At 47.4% G+C, this 22,548-nt stretch overlaps 1 protein-coding gene across 9 annotated transcripts in view; it reads right to left on the bottom strand.

Moving 5' to 3' along the window:
• Positions 1-22,548, bottom strand: part of LOC139575823 (chromodomain-helicase-DNA-binding protein 9-like) — a 121,226-nt gene that overhangs the window by 63,828 nt on the left and 34,850 nt on the right. For 8 of the 9 annotated variants that reach the window (XM_071401161.1, XM_071401165.1, XM_071401166.1 and 5 more), the window contains one exon: positions 15,417-15,865. In XM_071401161.1, coding sequence (XP_071257262.1) covers positions 15,417-15,865 — 449 coding nt within the window. Of the gene's footprint in view, positions 1-15,416; positions 15,866-19,721; positions 20,564-22,548 lie in introns of those variants that run through there. The other variant, XM_071401167.1, reaches the window with a different exon arrangement.

Raw genomic sequence — 22,548 nt, 5'->3', positions numbered from 1 at the left:
CGTATCACATTTAACAAACCAACTATTCAAATACCGGTAAAAAGGTAAAGCAAAAACCCAAACTGGTCCCTGCATCAATACCGGTATATCATAAAATACGGTATACCTCCCAGCCCTAGGAGGAAGCATTCTACAGGTTGGCAGCTGTGATGTGCGTCAGTGTTGTTGGAATGTGTACGGAGGTTTAGCAAGCCCTCAGAGAGCATGATGGGAGGACGAGGAGGAACGGAGGAGGCGTGACGCAGACACACGTGGAGCTCATCCCACATCACACAGGCTTTACAGCCTCAGAACCCAACCAAGACCATAGACTGGCTTTATACAGGCCCACCCACAGTTTACTACTAATACCACCACTACAGACGTTTCATAGGTATTACAGTTGATACATACACAGGGACACACCAACACACATACAAAGAGCAAATAACAGACCAATAGCACCATTACTGAAACCACACAGACACCGATCAGGCACCCAATACTTAGGTTAACTACAGAGGTGCCATCTCTCATCTTCTTTCTCTCTACATGTCCTTCTCCTCTCAAGTCCAGCTGTCCCCTGTGCGGTAGGTGAGTTAGGCCTTCACTCCAGCAGACAGGCTAGATAGTCTGATGGAGTGTTACAGTGATTCCCAGAGAGAGCTGTACTTCTAGTTCTAGCAGTGGCCCCGTTTGGCTCCCACGAGCAGATCCTCATCCTGCCTGGTGCCTAATAATCCAGCATTCTCCTCTCCATGCTCAGCCCCCCAGCACTGCCCTGTCCTAGTTGGCACACCACCCACCATTCTGTGTGTTTGGAGGGAGAACAGTGTGACAGTATTTTGTAGGCCGAGGGCACACTGACGTCTTCCAGGGTCCCCCGTGAGGAATGAGAACCTGTGACAGACCAGCCTACACAAGGTGCCAGTGTTACCCCCAAGTTCACTGTAGCCAGGGCCGTAACTACATATGAAGACACAGAGGTCCTCAACATGTAAAGTGTTGGTCCCATGTTTCATTGAGCTGAAAAGCTTATTTCTCTCAAATGTTTACATCCCTGTTCGTGAGCATTTCTCCTTTGCCAAGATAATCCATCCACCTGACAGGTGTGGCATATCAAGAAGCTGATTAAAAGGCATGATCATTATACAGGTGCACCTTGTGCTGGTGACAATAAAAGGCCACTCTAAAATGTGCAGTTATGTCACACAACACAATGCCATCAAGTAGGAATGTCTACAAGAGCTATTGCCAGAGAATTTAACTTCTTTGGGCTGCAAGCCCGAAGCCGGGCACAATATGACAACAGCCACTTCAAGTGCAGGGCGCGAAATTCAAAATATATATTTTTTAAATATTTAACTTTCACACATTAACAAGTCCAATACAGCATATGAAAGATAAACATCTTGTGAATCCAGCCAACATGTCCGATTTTTAAAATGTTTTACAGTGAAAACACCACGTATATTTATGTTAGCTCACCACCAAATACAAAAAAAGGACAGACATTTTTCACAGCACAGGTAGCATGCACAAAACCAACCTAACTAACCAAGAACCAACCAAACTAACCAAGAAACAACTTCATCAGATGACAGTCTTATAACATGTTATTCAATAAATCTATGTTTTGTTCGAAAAATTTGCATATTTGAGCTATAAATCAGTTTTACATTGCAGCTACCATCACAGCTACCGTCAGAAATAGCACCGAAGCAGCCAGAGTAATTACAGACACCAACGTCAAATACCTAAATACTCATCATAAAACATTTCTGAAAAATACATGGTGTACAGCAAATGAAAGACAGGCATCTTGTGATTCCAGCCAATATTTCCGATTTATTAAGTGTTTTACAGCGAAAACACAATATAGCATTATATTAGCTTACCACAATAGCCAGAAACACAAGCCATTTACCAGCAGCGAAAGTTAGCGATCGTAACAAACCAGCAAAAGATATATAATTTTTGACTAACCTTGATCAGCTTCATCAGATGACAGTCCTATAACATCAGGTTATACATACACTTATGTTTTGTTCGAAAATGTGCATATTTAGAGATGAAATCAGTGGTTATACATTGTGCTAACGTAGCATCTTTTTCCCACAACGTCCGGATATTTTTCTGCCACTCACATATTCTGACCAAATAACTATTCATAAACATTACTAAAAAATACATGTTGTATAGGAAATGATAGATACACTAGTTCTTAATGCAATCGCTGTGTTAGAATTCTAAAAATAACTTCATTACGACATCCAGCTTAGTTATAGCGAGAGAGTGCCCAAAATCTGGGCGCAAACTACTAGTACAACATGTTCGACAGATATATGAAATAGCATCATAAAATGGGTCCTACTTTTGATGAGCTTCCATCAGAATGTTGTACAAGGGGTCCTTTGTCCAGAACAATCGTTGTTTGGATTTAGAATGTCCTCTTCTCCAGTCAATTAGCACGGAAAGCTAGCAAAGTGGCGCGAAGCTCTCCTTCCTGAACAAAGGCACACAACGCAACACGCCTAACGTCCCGAATAAATTTCAATAATCTAATAAAACTATATTGAAAAAACATACTTTACGATGATATTGTCACATTTATCAAATAAAATCAAAGCCGGAGATATTAGTGGTCTATAATGACAGCTTTCCAGAAGGCAATTCCAGGCTCCTTCTCGCGCTTTCCAGAAAACAGGAAATGGGGGACACGTCATGCCAAGAGCTTTTATTCCACCTCAGACCAAGATAAACACTCCATTTCCTCTCTCACTGCCTATTGACATCTAGTGGAAGGTGTATGACGTGCATGTATACTAATACGTATCAAGCCCATTTATAGGCAGGCCCTAGAACAGAGCATCGTTTTCAGATTTTCCACTTCCTGATCAGGACGTTTGCTGCCAAATGAGTTCTGTTTTACTCACAGATATAATTCAAACGGTTTTAGAAACTAGAGAGTGTTTTCTATCCAATAGTAATAATAATATGCATATTGTACGAGCAAGAATTGAGTACGAGGCCGTTTGAAATGGGCACATTTTATCCAGGCTACTCAATACTGCCCCTGCAGCCCAAAGAGGTTTTAATGTTAATTTCTCTACCATAAGTCGCCATCAACATTGTTTTAGAGAAGTTGGCGGTACGTCCAACCAGCCTCACAACCGCAGACCACGTGTAACCCCACCACCCCAGGACCTCCACATTACATTTACATTTACATTTTAGTCATTTAGCAGACGCTCTTATCCAGAGCGACTTACAGTAGAGTGCAAACATTTTATTACATTTTTACATACTGAGACAAGGATATCCCTACCGGCCAAGAGCAGACGCTCTTATCCAGAGCGACTTACAGTAGAGTGCATACATTTTATTATTATTTTATTTTTATTTTTATTTATTTTTTACATACTGAGACAAGGATATCCCTACCGGCCAAACCCTCCCTAACCCGGACGACGCTATGCCAATTGTGCGTCGCCCCACGGATCTCCCGGTTGCGGCCGGCTGCGACAGAGCCTGGGCGCGAACCCAGCCCAGCCTGGGCGCGAACCCAGAGACTCTGGTGGCGCAGCTAGCACTGCGATGCAGTGCCCTAGACCACTGCGCCACCCGGCACATCCAGCTTCTTCACCTGCAGGATCGTCTGAGACCAGCCACCCGGACAGCTGATGAAACTCTGGGTTTGCACAACCAAATAATTTCTTCACAAACTGTCAGAAAGCGTCTGAAGGAAGTTCATCTGCGTGCTGGTATTCCTCACCAGGGTCTGACCTGACTGCAGTTTGGCGTCGTAACCGACTTCAGTGGGCAAATCCTCACCTTAGATGGCCACTCGCACGATGGAGAAGAGTGCTCTTCAAGGATTAATCCCGGTTTCAACTGTACCGGGCAGATGGCAGACATTGTGTATGTTGTCGTGTGGGCGAGCCATTTGCTGATGTCAACGTTGTGAACTGAGTGCCCATTGTGGTTCTGGGGTTATGGTATGGGCAGGCATAAGCTAAGGACAACAAATACAATTGCAATTTATTGATGGCAATTTGACTGCACAGACGAGATTAGATCCTGAGGCCCATTGTTGTGCCATTCATCTGCTGCCATCACCTCAAAGATCAGAACGCTTATATTCATGATCTGACTGAGTTCTAATCGCGCCTGTCTCTTTGCGAACGAGTGGAATCATGAACAGTGATTTGTTTATGTTCCCCTGCATCCTCCTGATTTTCCTCCCTGGTTTGCCTTTTTAACAGCATTATTCACCACTCTCTCAAACGGCTAACTCCGCCCTCCCTTGGCACAGGCCCGACGGTGTGAGACCTGAAACAAACTACCCCAGCTCAGAGTCGGCTCAATTAGGCAACGAGAGACACTGCTGACAGTGTGTTTGCGAGATGCAAAAACAGACTCTGGGAGAATGAGTGCCCGACTGGTAAATAGTCGCTCAGTCAGTCAGGTGGCTAGATGCCGGCAGAGACTTCTATTGCAGTAACTTTGAAGGGCTCTGGCTAGTGTTACTTACCCAGCTAGAAGGATGAAGTAAGAAGCGAACGTTAAAAGAAGCCTACCTAAATAGGCTACTAAGTTCTCATATTAACTTTGCTGTACAGAGAGTAGGCTACTTAGACAGACAGTGAGGTGGTACTCAGTGGTGAGGCTGAGGCAGCCTGAAATGCATGCAGGAGGAAGTAGACGAGACAGAGAGAGAGAGAGGAAGCAAGAGAGATTACTATGGTGGTTCCCAAACTTGGGGTCGGGCGTAGGGTAGGGTACCCTAAGAAAATCTATACTAATTAGGGGTGTAACGATTCATCGATACACATCGTCCTTGATTCAAATGTTTAAGATAGGACAGCATTGGTCGGTGTAGCCCAAACCAATCCACATATAACCCGCATAATCAATTCAAACATTACGAATCACCGATTCTCTCACACACACACGCACACACACATGCACGCACGAACGCACGCATATAACACGCATAATCAATTCAAACATTACGAATCACCGATTCTCTCACACACACGCACACACGCACGCACGCACGCACGCACACACGCACGCGCAAACAGATCCAGCTCAGAGAGGCCCAGCTCTATCAAACTGTATCCCACTGAATCATTTTAAACTGAAACGGATCGTTCCTGTATTGTATCCGAGCCCATGTATCTAGATACGTATCGAATCATCCTGAAAGGGAAACATACATCCCTTTTACTAATCTTATCAAACAAGTTAGGAACTTAAAAAAAACAAGACATGTTTCAATATGAACACCTCCACATGGTCTATCTTCCCTACAGGCCTACATTAAAATGCTATCATAACGGAAACAATACAGCTCTAAAAACATCATACGTTTACGTAACGTCATACGTTACCCACCTTTTTTACCACTACATCACTGATATTATTACAGAATCGTAAGTAATATTCTAATAATTCATCTGAACGTGATAATACGATAATCTGTATGCTCCATTGATGTCAGTTTGTGTGGCACTTGATTAGTAATGCCTAGGAATACAAATGTCAACGCTATGTCATTTGAGAAAAGAGATGTATGTAGAGTTGATGATTTTATGTCATTCGTCATTAGAACTGACTAAACAGTCACTGATGCTACGTGTCAGTGTGAATCAGTTCTCCTATTCCCCCTTTCAGGGTATAACATTACAACTGTATAGCTAAAAGGCTACGTGTTTGTAGATGGACTGAGATGAATGAACCTCCGGCAGCGGATGGAGTGTGTAGAATGTGTGTGTGTGCGTGTAACACAGTGGAACCTATCCTGAGGGGATTACAGTGACAGTGGTGCTGCTGGCTCTGTGCTGCCTGGGATCCGTGAGAAAATCCCCCTCCTTATGAATGGCCGTGTAATCTTCCCCCTCTCCAACACACACACACACACACACACACAGCTTGGTGATGGAAAATATCAGCAGAGTGCAGGAACCTGCACAAGGGATTTATGCTTTGTTCTGCATGCAGTCGACTTATGAGCTCACACACACACACACTAACATATTGACAAAACACACACACACACACACACACGCACACATGCATACACACAAGCAAAAGCATTCACACACCCATATGCCCGCATATGCTCACATACCCGCAAACACACACACACACACACCATTCGCATGCCCACGCACGCTCGCACACATGCACACACACAAAGGATTATAAAAAACACTTAATTAAGAAAACAGCTTTGGGATTTTTAATCAGAGTGTGAGTGAAGAGGATTAGATAGGAAGACTATACTGCGTGGCAGGCAGGCATGGAGATATGAACCCAACCCGCTCTACACTGACTCTACTGTAGTCTATAGGCCTACCCTAAACCCCCATTTTATATTGTAATTGATCTCGCTTGCACCATTTTGTTAGATGTTTCACAGTAGACAACAGTGTACTATCAGCACATTCAGATCACGCCTGCTGCCCTGCACACACGCACACGCACACACAGAGGAAGCTTTCTGCTAACAGCCCCCAGCATGTTAGGAAGAAACCATATCTGGGGAGGAATATTTAGTGAGAGAGGGAGGATGAGAAAAGGAATAAAGAGGCAGGTGCTTTACACTAATGTTTTCATCTCCTGATGAGCTTGTTTTTCACCAGGTAGGTAGCTATAAAAACACTGTGCAATTTCAGAAAGAAGTGTGTGATCAGCCAACCCTGACTTCTAGCTGTAACCCCCTCAGGACATTTGATTTGAGGCTTTCCCCTCCATCCCCCCTACCCTCCATCCCCCCTACCCTCCATCTCTCCCTACCCTCCATCCCCCCCTACGCCCTACCCCTCCTACCCTCCATCCCCCCCTACCCCCCCACCCTCCATCCCCTCAATACCTACCCTCCATACCCACCCTCCATCCCCTCCCTACCTACCCTCCATCCCTTCCCAACCTACCCTCCATCCCCCCCTACCCTCATCCCCTCCCTATCCCTCCATCCCCTAACTACCCTCCATCACCTACCTACCCTCCCTACCATCCATCCCCTCCCTAACTACCCTCCCTACCTACCCTCCTTACCTACCCTCCATCCCCTCCCTACCTACCATCCATCCCTTCCTAACCTACCCTCCATCCCCTCCCTACCTACCCTCCATCCCCTCCCTACCCTCCATCCCTTCCCAACCTACCCTCCATCCCCTCCATTCCTTCCCTTCCGTACCCTCCATCCCCCCCCTGCACCCCCCCCCCCCCACCCCCATTTTACTGACCCATGTGTAACACTGCACATGGAGACTGACTGGGAGGGGGGGGACTCAGTCTGTCCCCTCCCTCATCTTGTCCTCTAGTCACATACCCCTCCCTCACCTTGTCCTCTGGTCCCATACCCCTCCCTCACCCTTGTCCTCTGGTCCCATACCCCTCCCTCACCCTTGTCCTCTGGTCCCATACCCCTCCCTCACCCTTGTCCTCTAGTCCCATACCCATCCCTCACCCTGTCCTCTAGTCCCATACACCTCCCTCACCCTGTCCTCTGGTCCCATAACCATCACTCACCCTGTCCTCTGGTCCCATACCCCTCACTCACCCTTGTCCTCTGGTCCCATACCCCTCACTCACCCTTGTCCTCTGGTCCCATACCCCTCACTCACCCTTGTCCTCTGGTCCCATACCCCTCCCTCACCCTTGTCCTCTGGTCCCATACCCCTCCCTCACCCTTGTCCTCTGGTCCCATACCCCTCCCTCACCCTTGTCCTCTGGTCCCATAGCCCTCCCTCACCCTTGTCCTCTGGTCCCATACCCCTCACTCACCCTTGTCCTCTGGTCCCATACCCCTCCCTCACCCTTGTCCTCTGGTCCCATAGCCCTCCCTCACCCTTGTCCTCTGGTCCCATACCCCTCCCTCACCCTTGTCCTCTGGTCCCATAGCCCTCCCTCACCCTTGTCCTCTGGTCCCATACCCCTCACTCACCCTTGTCCTCTGGTCCCATACCCCTCCCTCACCCTTGTCCTCTGGTCCCATAGCCCTCCCTCACCCTTGTCCTCTGGTCCCATACCCCTCCCTCACCCTTGTCCTCTGGTCCCATACCCCTCCCTCACCCTTGTCCTCTGGTCCCATAGCCCTCCCTCACCCTTGTCCTCTGGTCCCATACCCCTCCCTCACCCTTGTCCTCTGGTCCCATAGCCCTCCCTCACCCTTGTCCTCTGGTCCCATACCCCTCACTCACCCTTGTCCTCTGGTCCCATACCCCTCCCTCACCCTTGTCCTCTGGTCCCATAGCCCTCCCTCACCCTTGTCCTCTGGTCCCATAGCCCTCCCTCACCCTTGTCCTCTGGTCCCATAGCCCTCCCTCACCCTTGTCCTCTGGTCCCATAGCCCTCCCTCACCCTTGTCCTCTGGTCCCATAGCCCTCCCTCACCCTTGTCCTCTGGTCCCATACCCCTCCCTCACCCTTGTCCTCTGGTCCCATAGCCCTCCCTCACCCTTGTCCTCTGGTCCCATAGCCATGTCTAAAGGCGTCCGCATGCTTCCCATCCGAAACAGTTCGGAACAGTTTGTGCATATATTACGACAACATTTTGTGATGTTTTTGTTTGTTTTGTTCTTCGGCAAGGGTTTTTCGGCTGTTTGTGCACATTACATTTTTTCTTGAGGCAAGCTGAAGTCGGTGGCTGAAGTCTATGCCCATTCGTCAATGATTGGTCAACAGTAGACTCTTCAATTAAGAGACGACTTGTTTACATAGCAAAAAAGTTACTGGAGAAATACTGCACCAAACATCTTAGTTAGATGTAAAATTACTGGATAAATACTGCACCAAACAGCTTAGTTAGATGTAAAATTACTGGAGAAATACTGCACCAAACATCTTAGTTAGATGTAAAATTACTGGAGAAATACTGCACCAAACAGCTTAGTTAGATGTAAAATTACTGGAGAAATACTGCACCAAACATCTTAGTTAGATGTGAAATTACTGGATAAATACTGCACCAAACATCTTAGTTAGATGTAAAATTACTAGAGAAATACTGCACCAGACATCTTAGTTTGACTGTGTGACTAAGATCTACCTCCTCTGCAAAAACGTCTAAATTAATGACAGATGTCTTGAGTTATCTTAGATTAATTCTGACTATTTTCAGGAAGTGTATACTGGCTACGGCATCTCAAAATGGACAAACAGTACTATTGCGTTTTTTTCTTGTTTTTCAACCGAAGGTCTTTTAAGGGAGTATGTGAGCACACTCGTTCTGTTCAGCTAGCCAAGTTCAGCTAGACGCCAGCCGAGCTGAACCATGCTGACACCTTAACAATCATTGTGCTGGGGTGGTCTTACAGTACACACAGGCTACTCCCCCCCCACCCGCAGGCTCCTACAGCCAGCCTGATAATACTATTAGCTCAGTCCCAACCCCCCACTCAGACAGGCATGCTTGTCACATGGCAGAGAAACATGCAGGCACATATGCATGCACACAGACACACAGACACTTATGTTGTGGATTATACTCACACACAATCACGTACATACACCCTTATATTATACTGTATAACTACCATATAAACACACACATTCAATAACACATCTAGAGACAATTACGAGCACACACACACACAGCAGAGGCAGGAAGGTTAGTGCCTCTGCAGCGGTGCGGGTGCTGACAGGGAGAAGGCTGAGCGTTAATATTACATGAGAAGACCCTGTGAGGGCAGAACACACACACTGTGGTTCCTCTGTCTGCATGAAACCTCCCCAGAGCAGCATGTACTCCTGCGGTCTTCATTACCCTGCACGAGGATGATCCCTCACACTGTACTGCACCACACCTCACACACACACACACACACACACACACACACACACACACACACACACACACACACACACACACACACACACACACACACACACACACACACACACACACACACACACACACACACACACACACACACACACACACACACACACTGCACTGGCACACACATGTACACTGGCCACATTGGCACACAGTGACAACAGAAAGCACAAACACAAACGAGACAGAACAGAGGACACAAACATACAAACACATGCTATGCTACTGTACCAACCCACTCAAAGCAACGAAAACATCCTTTCATATAGACACACTGTAGAACAACAGTCTTCAACACACACACACATATAAACAAAGGCTAAAGCCTTGCGAGAGGGGTCGGTCAGAGTAAAACATCCTCTTCTCTCCTCTGCATTGAGACAACATCCCTACAGTGACCATCCCTCCCTATAGCGAACAGAGTCCATGCCTGGTTTTCTAGTGTATGGCCTGGCACTGGGGTGTCAGCCCCTCTCTGCTCTCCCTGCTCTGGACAGATCTCCACAGACACTACTGTAAATCAGACACCTGGGGAGGAAGGCTTTGTGACTCATAGGATCACTAGCACAATCCTACATGTCAGAGAGGAGACTGAGGAACTCTGGGATGGATCAACCTGTACTGAAGGAAGTTCATTCTTTAGATGCAGGACAGGACTAAACTTGTTTTTCATTTAGCAACATTATGTACAGGCAAAAACACTTAACTATAATGAATTTAGGCTAAGGTATGTAAGAGATGACGCTACATGTTAAAAGAAAGAGTAAAGAGCTTTGATATACTTTGATATTTCAAAATGGCTGGAATGTATGACATAACAAGCTTCATGAAAGAAGCATTGAAACAATAGTGGAAAGACTAGGTTTCATTTTGTGTTTAGCCTAGTTTCACAAATCAGACCTTTGCTTTACAAGTTCTACACTGTGTAAAAATAGGTTAGGTTACATACAATAGCATATCATATAAAGTAAGGCTAGGGCATACTACTAACTTAATGATGTTAGTAATAATCTCAGACATGACAAAGAAATAACACCTTAATGAGAATAGGGAAAAGTTCAAATAAATAGGCCTAAGTCAACTTCCAGTGATACAACAAATACTGTGGGTTTAAATGCTAATACTGTAGCTTCACTTCCTTGGTACATTTTGGAGAAAATGTATGCTCAGTTTGTCACGCATGGCATTGGGGTACAGCTAGCAGCATTTTAGCCAAAGACTGTTATACTAGCTGTCTAGTCTGTGTTTTATAAATGTGCCATAAGCATAAAACACATATATAGAACTGTCAACTCATTCTCATTCTGAGAATTAAGGTAGGCCACTTGATTTCAACATCTGAATAAAGTGGACATGATAACATGCTGTTAAACAGTTGGAGACAGAAGGGTGTGTTCATAACGATTCACTAACAATTCACTAACACGTGGACTTCAGAGATTGGTGATGAGACCTGTGTTAATTATCTATAGCCTAATGTCTGCTACAAGAAGTTAGTCGTTATTAGTGAATGTGCATTAGTCATGATTCTAGTTAAACTTGTAAAAAAAATAGCCTTTACATAGACGGACTTGAGAGCCAGATCATTGATTATTGCAAAAAAAAGCAGGTTAAACTATTTTGATCAAATAATTAAATTATTATTGGGTCTTATGGTTGTGGAAGGCTTACATTTAGCCTAAGTATAACTTCACAAGCCCTGAATTAGATTATTGCTGACTGTTTGAAATGAAGTGTCTCATTGTACAACAACGCTTATTTAGAGAAAACATGAGGGTAGGCAACAACACATCCGCCATGCTGACCCTCAACACGGGGCCCCTCAGGGGTGCGTGCTTAGTTGCCTCCTGTACTCCCTGTTCACACATGACTGTGTGGCCACACACAACTCCAACACCATCATTAAGTTTGCCGATGACACAATTGCTGGCCTGATCACCAATGACGATGAGACAGCCTATATGGAGGAGGTCAGAGACCTGGCAGCGTGGTGCCAGGACAACAACCTCTCCCTCAACGTGGGCAAGACAAAGGAGCTTATTGTGGACTACAGAAAACTGAAGGCCGAACACCCCCATTCACATCGACGGTGCTGTAGTGGAGTGGGTCGAGAGCTTGAAGTTCCTCTGTGTCAACATCTCTAAGGACCTATCATGGTCCAAACACACCAACACTGTCATGAAGAGGGCAAGACAACGCCTCTTCCCTCGGGGAGCTGAAAAGAGTTGGCATGGGCCGTCAGATCCTCAAAACGTTCTACAGCTGTACCATTGAGAGCATCTCGACGGGCTGCATCACCTCTTGCTATGGCAACTGCTTGGCATTCGACCGCAAAGCACTACATAGGGTAGTGCGAACGGCCCAGTACATCACTGGGGTCGGACTCCCTGCCACTCAGGACCTCTATACCAGGTGGTGTCAGAGGAAGGCCCAAGAAATTGTCAAAGACCCAGCCACCCCAGTTTTGTTCCCTCTGCTACCGCACGGCAAACGGTAGCGGAGCGCTAAGTCTGGGACCAAAACATTCCTGAACAGCTTCTACCCCCCAAGCCATTAGACTACTAAATAGTTAACCAAATAGCTACCCAGACTATCTACATTGACCCTCTTTGCACTAACTCTTTTTGACTCTGTACACACACACTGGACTCTACCCACACACTCACACTCCAACACATGAACACACACACTTACTCACACAACACGTACACACAGGCACATTGTCGCCACACAAACACTTACACACTTATCACAGTCACTGCTGCTACTGTCTGTTATCTATCCTGTTGCATAATCACTTTAACCCTACCTACATGTACATATTTACCTCAATTTCCTCGTACACCTGCACAGACTCGGTACTGGTACCCCATGTATATGGCCAAGCTATCATTGGTCATTGTGTATTTATTCAATATTATATTTATTTTTTATCCTGCATTTTTAGGAAGAGCCCGTAAGTAAGCATGTCACTGTTAGTCTACACCTGTTGTTTAAAATGTGATTTCATTTTTATTTGATTTGTTGTTTATGTTGGCCAATCAAAGCGGCATATAGTCTCAATGTGTAGCAAGTGGAGTAAGTTCACTAATGTAATGCAAGATGGAATAAAAATGACAGAATTAAAAGTTAGCAAAATGGGAAGTAGTAGGCTACAAGGAGCAACCAACAGGTATGTAGGCTGTTGTTTTATCTGAATGGGGTTGGGGAGAAAGCACAGCATGTGGCCTCAATTAGCCCAGATAGCTAGCTTCTCTAGGCTACTCCAGTCAAGACCGGCCGGCACTGTTATATGGGATGATAAATAACATTGTGGCTGCTACAAGTTAGCTAGTCTTGGCTGTAACCGAGTTGGCGCCTTGACGTCTCTTTCTTTCCCTCCGTCTGCTCACTCCCATTTCACAAACACCGCCCCCTCTGCAGCTGCAGCAATAGAGCACCAGCCTCTCTCCCTCGCGCAGCAGTACTCAGGTTAAAAACTTTAAAAAATATATTAGAATAATGAATATCTGACAAAAACTATTCTAATAGTGAAATTATTAGTGTTCAACATCAGGCCCATTGGGTTTCCTGAGTATGAACCATACAGACCTGGTTCAGCCCAACCCTCCTGACAGATGTCTATTCTCCCTCATTAACATCTGCACCACACTATCTCTCTCCCTCTATTTCTTACTATCTCTCACAAACAGAGCAAAATCCATTATCTGTTACTGCCATTTCCACATGCAGCAACCGAGCTCATATAATCATTAATCATGAGGCAGGGAAGCAGGCAGGGAGACAATATAGTCGGCCATTGTTGTCCTCAGCCCTGCTCGCTTAATGAGAATATGAAACTAGAGTGTCTCTCTCTATCCCTGGTTGGTTCATTTCACAGCTTCCATAACCGCCCTGGTGATGACCTGAGTGACAATATACACATTCCTCCTCCCTGCCTCCCAGCTTGCCTGCATGTCTTCCTGCCTCCCAGCTTGCCTGCATGTCCTCCTGCCTCCCAGCTTGTCTGCATGTCTTCCTGCCTCCCAGCTTGCCTGCATGTCTTCCTGCCTCCCAGCTTGCCTGCATGTCCTCCTGCCTCCCAGCTTGCCTGCATGTCCTCCTGCCTCCCAGCTTGCCTGCATGTCCTCCTGCCTCCCAGCTTGCCTGCATGTCTTCCTGCCTCCCAGCTTGCCTGTATGTCTTCCTGCCTCCCAGCTTGCCTGCATGTCTTCCTGCCTCCCAGCTTGCCTGCATGTCCTCCTGCCTCCCAGCTTGCCTGCATGTCTTCCTGCCTCCCAGCTTGCCTGCATGTCTTCCTGCCTCCCAGCTTGCCTGCATGTCTTCCTGCCTCCCAGCTTGCCTGCATGTCTTCCTGCCTCCCAGCTTGCCTGCATGTCTTCCTGCCTCCCAGCTTGCCTGCATGTCTTCCTGCCTCCCAGCTTGCCTGCATGTCCTCCTGCCTCCCAGCTTGCCTGCATGTCTTCCTGCCTCCCAGCTTGCCTGCATGTCTTCCTGCCTCCCAGCTTGCCTGCATGTCTTCCTGCCTCCCAGCTTGCCTGCATGTCCTCCTGCCTCCCAGCTTGCCTGCATGTCTTCCTGCCTCCCAGCTTGCCTGCATGTCTTCCTGCCTCCCAGCTTGCCTGCATGTCCTCCTGCCTCCCAGCTTGCCTGCATGTCCTCCTGCCTCCCAGCTTGCCTGCATGTCCTCCTGCCTCCCAGCTTGCCTGCATGTCTTCCTGCCTCCCAGCTTGCCTGCATGTCTTCCTGCCTCCCAGCTTGCCTGCATGTCTTCCTGCCTCCCAGCTTGCCTGCATGTCTTCCTGCCTCCCAGCTTGCCTGCATGTCTTCCTGCCTCCCAGCTTGCCTGCATGTCTTCCTGCCTCCCAGCTTGCCTGCATGTCTTCCTGCCTCCCAGCCAGTCAGCTTGCCAGTCTTCTTGACTCCCAGCCTGCCTGCCTTCTTCCTGTCTCCAAGCCTGGCTGCCTTCTTCCTGTCTCCAAGCCTGGCTGCCTTCTTCCTGTCTCCAAGCCTGGCTGCCTGTCTTTCTCCGCCTCAGGTCAGATATTACATGAGCTCACACTGGGTGTGGCTTACAGTATAACAACACAATTTCATTGTACAGGGGGAAGGGAACTGCATACAGTGTATACTACATCCCTATATCCACTAGTCTCTGTCATAACCTAGCTGTCCTATTTTCAGCAAGCTAGCCTAAATGCTAACAGCAGCAGTTGTTGCTCATTCCTGTCTGTCTGTGTCATGAATTTTAAAATGAACTTTGAGCTGCCATCTTGGCAGCTACTATTTTACGAGCAGCTATGTCTGTCAAGCTAGCAGCTGCTAGCAGCTAGTCATCTAGCTATTCTATTGTGCTCCAGAAATGAATGGGCACTAAGGAAGCCAAGCCGTAAAGGAGAATTGACAGTGTAACACAACTTGCTTTAGACAGGATGCAGAGCAAAAACAAAATGGTAGATTAATGTGGAAGGCCACTGAAATTACTTTTCAAAAGAAATACAACACCGTGGCCCTATATCATGCCATACAGCTGTGGTGTTATAAGGGCATAGTGAGGCATATGAGAACAAGGTCAGTGAGACACCTACCCGATCTTGGCCTTCTGTTTGGGCTTGGACGAGGGCACAATGCGGGCCTTCTTGGAGGCCTTGGTCCTGGTCTTGTTGCCTCGGTCCCTCTCCCTGTCTCTGTCTCTGTCCCTCTCCCTCTCTCTCCTGTGGGCCGAGGAGCTCCCAGAGGGGAAGCTCTCTGGACTCATAACCCTGGGGATGTTCTTCTCTCCTCTCTCCCGGGCCTTAGCAATGGCCTCATGGATGATCCTGTTAGCCTTCTGCTGCTTGTCCTCCCCAGCCTCCTCCATCAGTTGCTGCTGCTGCTGCTCCCTCTGCTCCTTCACCAGCCTCCGCTGGGCCCGCTTCTCCAATGACGAGCTGTAGGAGGACGAAGACGAGGAGGATGAGCTGCTCTTCATCGGGGGGCTGAGGACCCGCGCTGCTGTGTGGCTGTTGGGACCATTAGCATTCTTGTTCTTGGGAGGCTGGAGAGAAGAGGAGAGAGAGGAGGGGGGATATTAATCAGACTGAGGGAACACATATACCAACAGGATGATGTCATTGTAACATACATACATCTGCATTAATAGCAAGACTGGAAAGAGCTGTGTATTACAAAGGACTCTCGGCCTGATCTTAATGTCATTTCCTGTGAAGTGGATGATCTTATGATCGTTAACACACACACACACAATAATCCCCCCACCCCACTATGCTCATGTTCTCATGTAGCCAAACCAAACCTACATTCCTGAATCTCAGACTGAATAGTTAGATAATTTAGCTCCTAGTTCTCACATTCCCCTTCAGTTAACCCTCCACAACCTCTCTCACACATCGTTAACCCTCCACAGCCTCTCTCACACATCATCTTCCCCCTCAGTTAACCCTCCACAGCATCTCTCACACATCATCTTCCCCCTCAGTTAACCCCCCACAGCCTCTCTCACACATCATCTCCCCCCTCAGTTAACCCTCCACAGCCTCTCTCACACATCATCTTCCCCCACAGTTAACCCTCCACAGCCTCCCTCACACATCATCTTCCCCCTCAGTTAACCCTCCACAGCCTCTCTCACACATCTTCTTCCCCTTCAGTTAACCCTCCACAGCCTCTCTCACACATCTTCCCCCTCAGTTAACCCTCCACAGCCTTTCTCACACATCATCTTCCCCCTCAGTTAACCCTCCACAGCCTCTCTCACACATCATCTTCCCCCTCAGTTAACCCTCCACAACCTCTCTCACACATCATCTTTCCCCTCAGTTAACCCTCCACAGCCTCTCTCACACATCATCTTCCCCCTCAGTTAACCCTCCACAACCTCTCTCACACATCATCTTCCCCCTCAGTTAACCCTCCACAGCCTCTCTCACACATCATCTTCCCCCTCAGTTAACCCTCCACAGCCTCTCTCACACATCATCTTCCCCTTCAGTTAACCCTCCACAGCCTCTCTCACACATCATCTTCCCCCTCAGTTAACCCTCCACAGCCTCTCTCACACATCTTCCCCCTCAGTTAACCCTCCACAGCCTCTCTCACACACCATCTTCCCCCTCAGTTAACCCTCCACAGCCTCTCTCACACATCATCTTCCCCCTCAGTTAACCCTTCACAGCCTCTCTCACACATCTTCCCCTTCAGTTAACCCTCCACAGCCTCTCTCACACATCATCTTCCCCTTCAGTTAACCCTCCACAGCCTCTCTCACACATCATCTTCCCCCTCAGTTAACCCTCCACAACCTCTCTCACACATCATCTTCCCCCTCAGTTAACCCTTCACAGCCTCTCTCACACATTTTCCCCTTCAGTTAACCCTCCACAGCCTCTCTCACACATCTTCCCCTTCAGTTAACCCTCCACAGCCTCTCTCACACATCATCTTCCCCCACAGTTAACCCTCCACAGCCTCCCTCACACATCATCTTCCCCCTCAGTTAACCCTCCACAGCCTCTCTCACACATCTTCTTCCCCTTCAGTTAACCCTCCACAGCCTCTCTCACACATCTTCCCCCTCAGTTAACCCTCCACAGCCTTTCTCACACATCATCTTCCCCCTCAGTTAACCCTCCACAGCCTCTCTCACACATCATCTTCCCCCTCAGTTAACCCTTCACAGCCTCTCTCACATCATCTTTCCCCTCAGTTAACCCTCCACAGCCTCTCTCACACATCATCTTCCCCCTCAGTTAACCCTTCACAGCCTCTCTCACATCATCTTCCCCCTCAGTTAACCCTCCACAGCCTCTCTCACACATCATCTTCCCCCTCAGTTAACCCTTCACAGCCTCTCTCACATCATCTTCCCCCTCAGTTAACCCTTCACAGCCTCTCTCACATCATCTTCCCCCTCAGTTAACCCTCCACAGCCTCTCTCACACATCATCTTCCCCCTCAGGAACAGAAGTGTGAAATGTACCATATCAGCTTTGCTGCCTGGAATAAGAGTCAAGTCACCCAGGCAGGCTCAATAAGGAAATGTTGTAAACACAAAGGAATGGGATTACAAAAGTGAATCAGCGAAGCTCTGAAAACCCCCATGTGCATAACAATCAAGCTGTATACTTACACTGCTGCTTAGTGACGTGGGGAGAGAGAGAGACATAGACAGAGAAAGACTAGAAATGATGAAGCAACATGCTATGAGCTATGTGTAGTTTGTAGTCGTAGCCTTTAGCAGTAGCTGACAGAGGAGAGACATACTAAGAAATCAGCCTTCTCAGGAAGCTTAACTCATAATTTCCAAGAAATGGCAGATGAGGAAAAGTACGCATTTTCATTGCACTCTTAAGGCCGTATGATATGAATGTGATTGTCGAAAGGGAAGTTACACTGATCGATCTAGAAAATAGAACACTGAAAACAACAGCCAGCTGGTCTAGAAAACACACACAGTAGAAGTCACAACAACACTGTTAGCTAGTTGACTGTACCTCTTCTATTAGGCCCTCTAAGCCTTATTAATGATATAGGCTTGATAGCCTTTTAAAGACAAACAACCAGTCACCAGAATATCCCATTCTGCTGCTGTGTCTCTACCCCACTACCTCAGACATACTGAAAGTCTTGCTCTCTGAACTTTCTGCTAGCCACACATTTTCCCCCCTAGTCACATAGATTGCAGCAGCACAAACTTTCATTAAGACAGGCAGAAAGAAACAAGAGACAGGCAGGACCGGCACACTGACATTCAGCCAAACTAGAATAAATAATATAGACAAGGCTGATACGTGATAAAATGGGAATAAAACATGGGCTGAGTTTTATTCCCTTCGGCTGGGCCCAGAGCCTATAAATGGATGAGCTAATCTCAACGTGTTGCAGTCAGAGCGGATGGCTACATGACCCGAGGCCGAGCCACAGCACGGCACAGCCAGTTGCTTTCCTGACTGCTAAATAAAGAGAATTATCTTGAACTGCCACAAACAAAGCGGGGGAGGGGAGAAATAAATGACAGTTTATTTGGAAGATAAACAAGAGCTGTAGCTACAAAATTATAGGTTTAACGTGTGCTGTGATGCCCAGACTATTAGTGGAAATCATTGCCCAGAACTGAAATATTCTCATTATTCAAGTTGAAGGTAAAAAAAGAGGGGGAGGAAAGAGAAAGTCAAGGTAAAGAACAGGGAAGAGAGGGAAGTAGCAAAGGGGAGAGAGGGCAGAGGGCGGGAATGAGAGCAGGAATGAGAGTTTGTATAAAAAGTGAGTGAGAAAGGGAGAGAGAAGAAAAATGCACCAAAACCAAGTGTTCTGCAGCTGTGTAATATGACTATAAATAACTGAAATTACAAGCTGCCAGCACTGCAGTGATTTCAATCTCTCTCTCTGCCACCACACGCTCCCATGAAAACACGTTGCACTAGTACAGTAAGGAAAGACTACAGAGAGATAGAGATAGCCAGGACATTTGGGCCAGTTAGTCCGCTCACTCACTCACTCACTCACTAACCCCTTACTTCCCTCAGTCCCTCATGCAGTGAACGCTGTGTGACTGATGTACTCATCTTATGTGACACACACACACACATATCGCCTTTTGCATCGAACCAGAGGTGGGGAGGAATCTATAGAGGGAGGGGGTGTGGGAGATGAGAGGAAACGATGGATAAAGTGAAAGGAGGGGGGTAGTGAAGGGAGAGCATAGCTAGCACAGCTAAGCAAATTAGTATGGGAAAGAGCAGCAACAAGGAGTTCAAGATGGCGACAGTGGAGCTGCATCAGGCAGGCAGCATGAGCCAGTAGCAGAGGAGGTTGTTCAGTTCCTGTCGTCCGGCCCCTCCTCCCTCCCTCCACTCCCTTCCTCCCCTCTCTCTCTCTCTGTGCAGCTCACTTACCCTTCCTCTTGGCCTCTTCACTGTAGACATGTTTTTTTCAATTTTTTTTGTTCTTCCTCCCCCTCTCTCTCCAACCACCTAACAAAAGCCTTGCCCTTTTGCCGGGTTTTTTCTCTCTCTCTCGCTCGCTCTCTCTTTCGATCGATGGTCTGTCTTGCTTGAGCTGCGTGTCCACCCCCTCCCCCCTCCACAGGCAGCGTACAGGCGGGGGCGGTGGAGCCTCCTCTCCTTCACCTCCACTCCTCTCCTCCCCTAGCGGGCAGGGCTCAGGCTCAGTAGGAGTACATGGGGCTGGGCTGTTAGATCACTGGGAGAGCTGTGAGCAGGGCTGGTTCCGCCAGAAGAGGTGCGAGGCAGTGGCAGTCCAGGAAGCTCGTCTCATTCTGCTGCTACTGCGTGCGGTTCGTGGTGTGAGTCTCAGCGTTGCTCTCTTGCTCTACCCTCTTCTCTTCCCTCCCTTCTCATTGATTCCCCTCCGCCAGCAATCGCGTGCTCTCTCCGTCCGCTCACTCTACTCTCTCAACTCGTTCCTTTTTCTTGCTCTCTTCGTTCGTGCCTCGTTCTCTTACATCCCAGGGTAAGGTAGGCTACTCCTATGTACACAAAAATGGTTTTGTGCTAGCTAGCTTGCTTGGTTGTTTTCCTTTTCCCACTAGTTTTCCCCTCCTCTTCCCTCTCTGCCCTCCCTCTCCCGTGCTGGGGTGTGTATGGCGAGGAGCTGGAGTCTCCAGCAGCAGAGCGGTGGAAAATGAAAGCAGCACAAAGCAGCAAAATGCATCAGCATGAATATTAGAGATGTCGTTAAAATCCAGACTCGTTCTCTCTCTCTCTCTCACTCACTCACTCTTTGTGAGGAAGTAGGCCAGCAGATGGTGCTAGCAGTTATTACATTAACTTTCACAACTTAACCCCAAAAGCACTGAATTTCAACACAAGCACAGAGATTAACATAAATGGAATGCAGGCTCGCATGTGTTGCACATTGCTCTATACATAAAACATTATACACAAGAAACTGAATGACACCATATTATGTTGTACAGAGTCATAACATGAAAATCCACTATGAGAAAAAACTAAACAATACAATATTAAAAGTCCAAACAGCAAACAACCAACGTGTGCAAAACCATGAAACCATGAGGCTAAAAAGCCACAGCACTGTCCCTAGTACAGCACACTAACACTCCCAGAGACTGTCAGTAAAGCAGTGATCTCAGACACACTCTGGTGGGGAAAGAGAGACGCAGATAGATTCTGGCCACCCAGCCACACAGGAAGAGAATCGCTCTCGAAAGAGGTGACAGAATAGCCCCCCACACACACAAATGCGTGCGAGATGTGAAAGGACAGGCCGTGATGAGCCTTCTGTCCCTTCCATGACTGACAGTCACTGGAGAGGCGATGGAAGAGAGGGAGGGGGCTCCCTGAAACATGATGCAAGGGCCATGTGCTCCAGCAGGCACATGGTGCTGGGAGGGGAACACACAGACATGCCTGGCTGGCCTGGAGCCTGCCTGGCACAGGGTTAGGTCCCAGAGTGGAGACACACACATCACCAGACAGACACGCACGCGCTCACACACAAACTTAAAGAGCCATACATCTTGCTCTAAAGCACATGACTGTGTTTTTACAGTGAACCCTCGTTTGAAACCTTGTGCACAACATATAAGCCCCTTCTCAGGTTACACAAAGGGCTACATAGCCTAGGGGTTGACTGTTAGCTCCCTGCTAGTCAGAAGTAACCGGGAACAGGTTGGTAAGCTACAGGCTATGGCTAGCCTCAATGGCTATGTGGCTAGGTGGAGGCCAAGTACCTGGAGATGGATAGTTAGCTCCCTGCTAGTTAGAAATAACAGTAACAGGTCTGAAGCTACAGACTAGTAAGCTACAGGCTAAAGGCTACATGGCTATGTGGCTAGGGGGAGGCCAAGTACCTGGAGATGGATAGTTAGCTCCCTGCTAGTTAGAAATAACAGTAACAGGTCTGAAGCTACAAACTAGTAAGCTACAGGCTAAAGGCTACATGGCTATGTGGCTAAGGGACGGACATTTGCAGCAGAGCAGCAGCTCTCTCCCTGTCTGAAATGTAACACTGTTTAATGATATTAGAGCAGAATTATCTCACATGGATAATAGCTGAAAGGGGCACTGAGCTCTTAAGGACATAGGCCTAGTAAACTTAGCTGATCTGTGTTGCTTTATCGGTTTAATAAGTAGACTAGTATGATTAGTAGGCCTTAAGTAAGTCAGAATGTATGTAAATATTCCTAGCTTTCCATTAGGCTTTGGGGAAACTACAGAGAAAGAGAAGGGGAGAAAGAGGTAGGAAATAAAGAGAGACTGACTGATGTATTTAACTGGCCCTCTCATCAGTACTGGCAAACAATGTTGAAAGCCCTCCTTCCTGACTGGCTAAATAAACAGCAGCTTAGCTGCAATATCATTTGGCTCTGCTTTCTCCAGCCTGTCTGAGCACAACTCTCTTAAAAAACCTGCCAGACACCTAACTCTGTGGAAGAACATTGGAACTACAAACATTGGAACTACAAACACGACAAAATATTGAACTGTACAACTGTAGGAATAACATACGACTGGTTAAAGTCCAACGTACAGTATGTGTGGGAGGTCACAATGTACACAGTAGGTTGTGTTAACTCCAATCTAGTGCCCATGTGTTTGTCCCCATGCCCATATCTAGATAAATAAGCCTGTGTTGTGCGTTTGTGTGTGTGTGTGCGCATTCATGTGTCTGTGTATGTGCTTACTATTGGTAGGCTATATGTGTGTTCTCCCCATGTTTGAGTGGGCATCTGATATA

Source organism: Salvelinus alpinus, chromosome 5 (genome assembly GCF_045679555.1).
Source record: "Salvelinus alpinus chromosome 5, SLU_Salpinus.1, whole genome shotgun sequence".
Lineage (NCBI taxonomy): Eukaryota > Metazoa > Chordata > Actinopteri > Salmoniformes > Salmonidae > Salvelinus > Salvelinus alpinus.
This window is presented reverse-complemented; position numbering and strand designations above follow the sequence as displayed.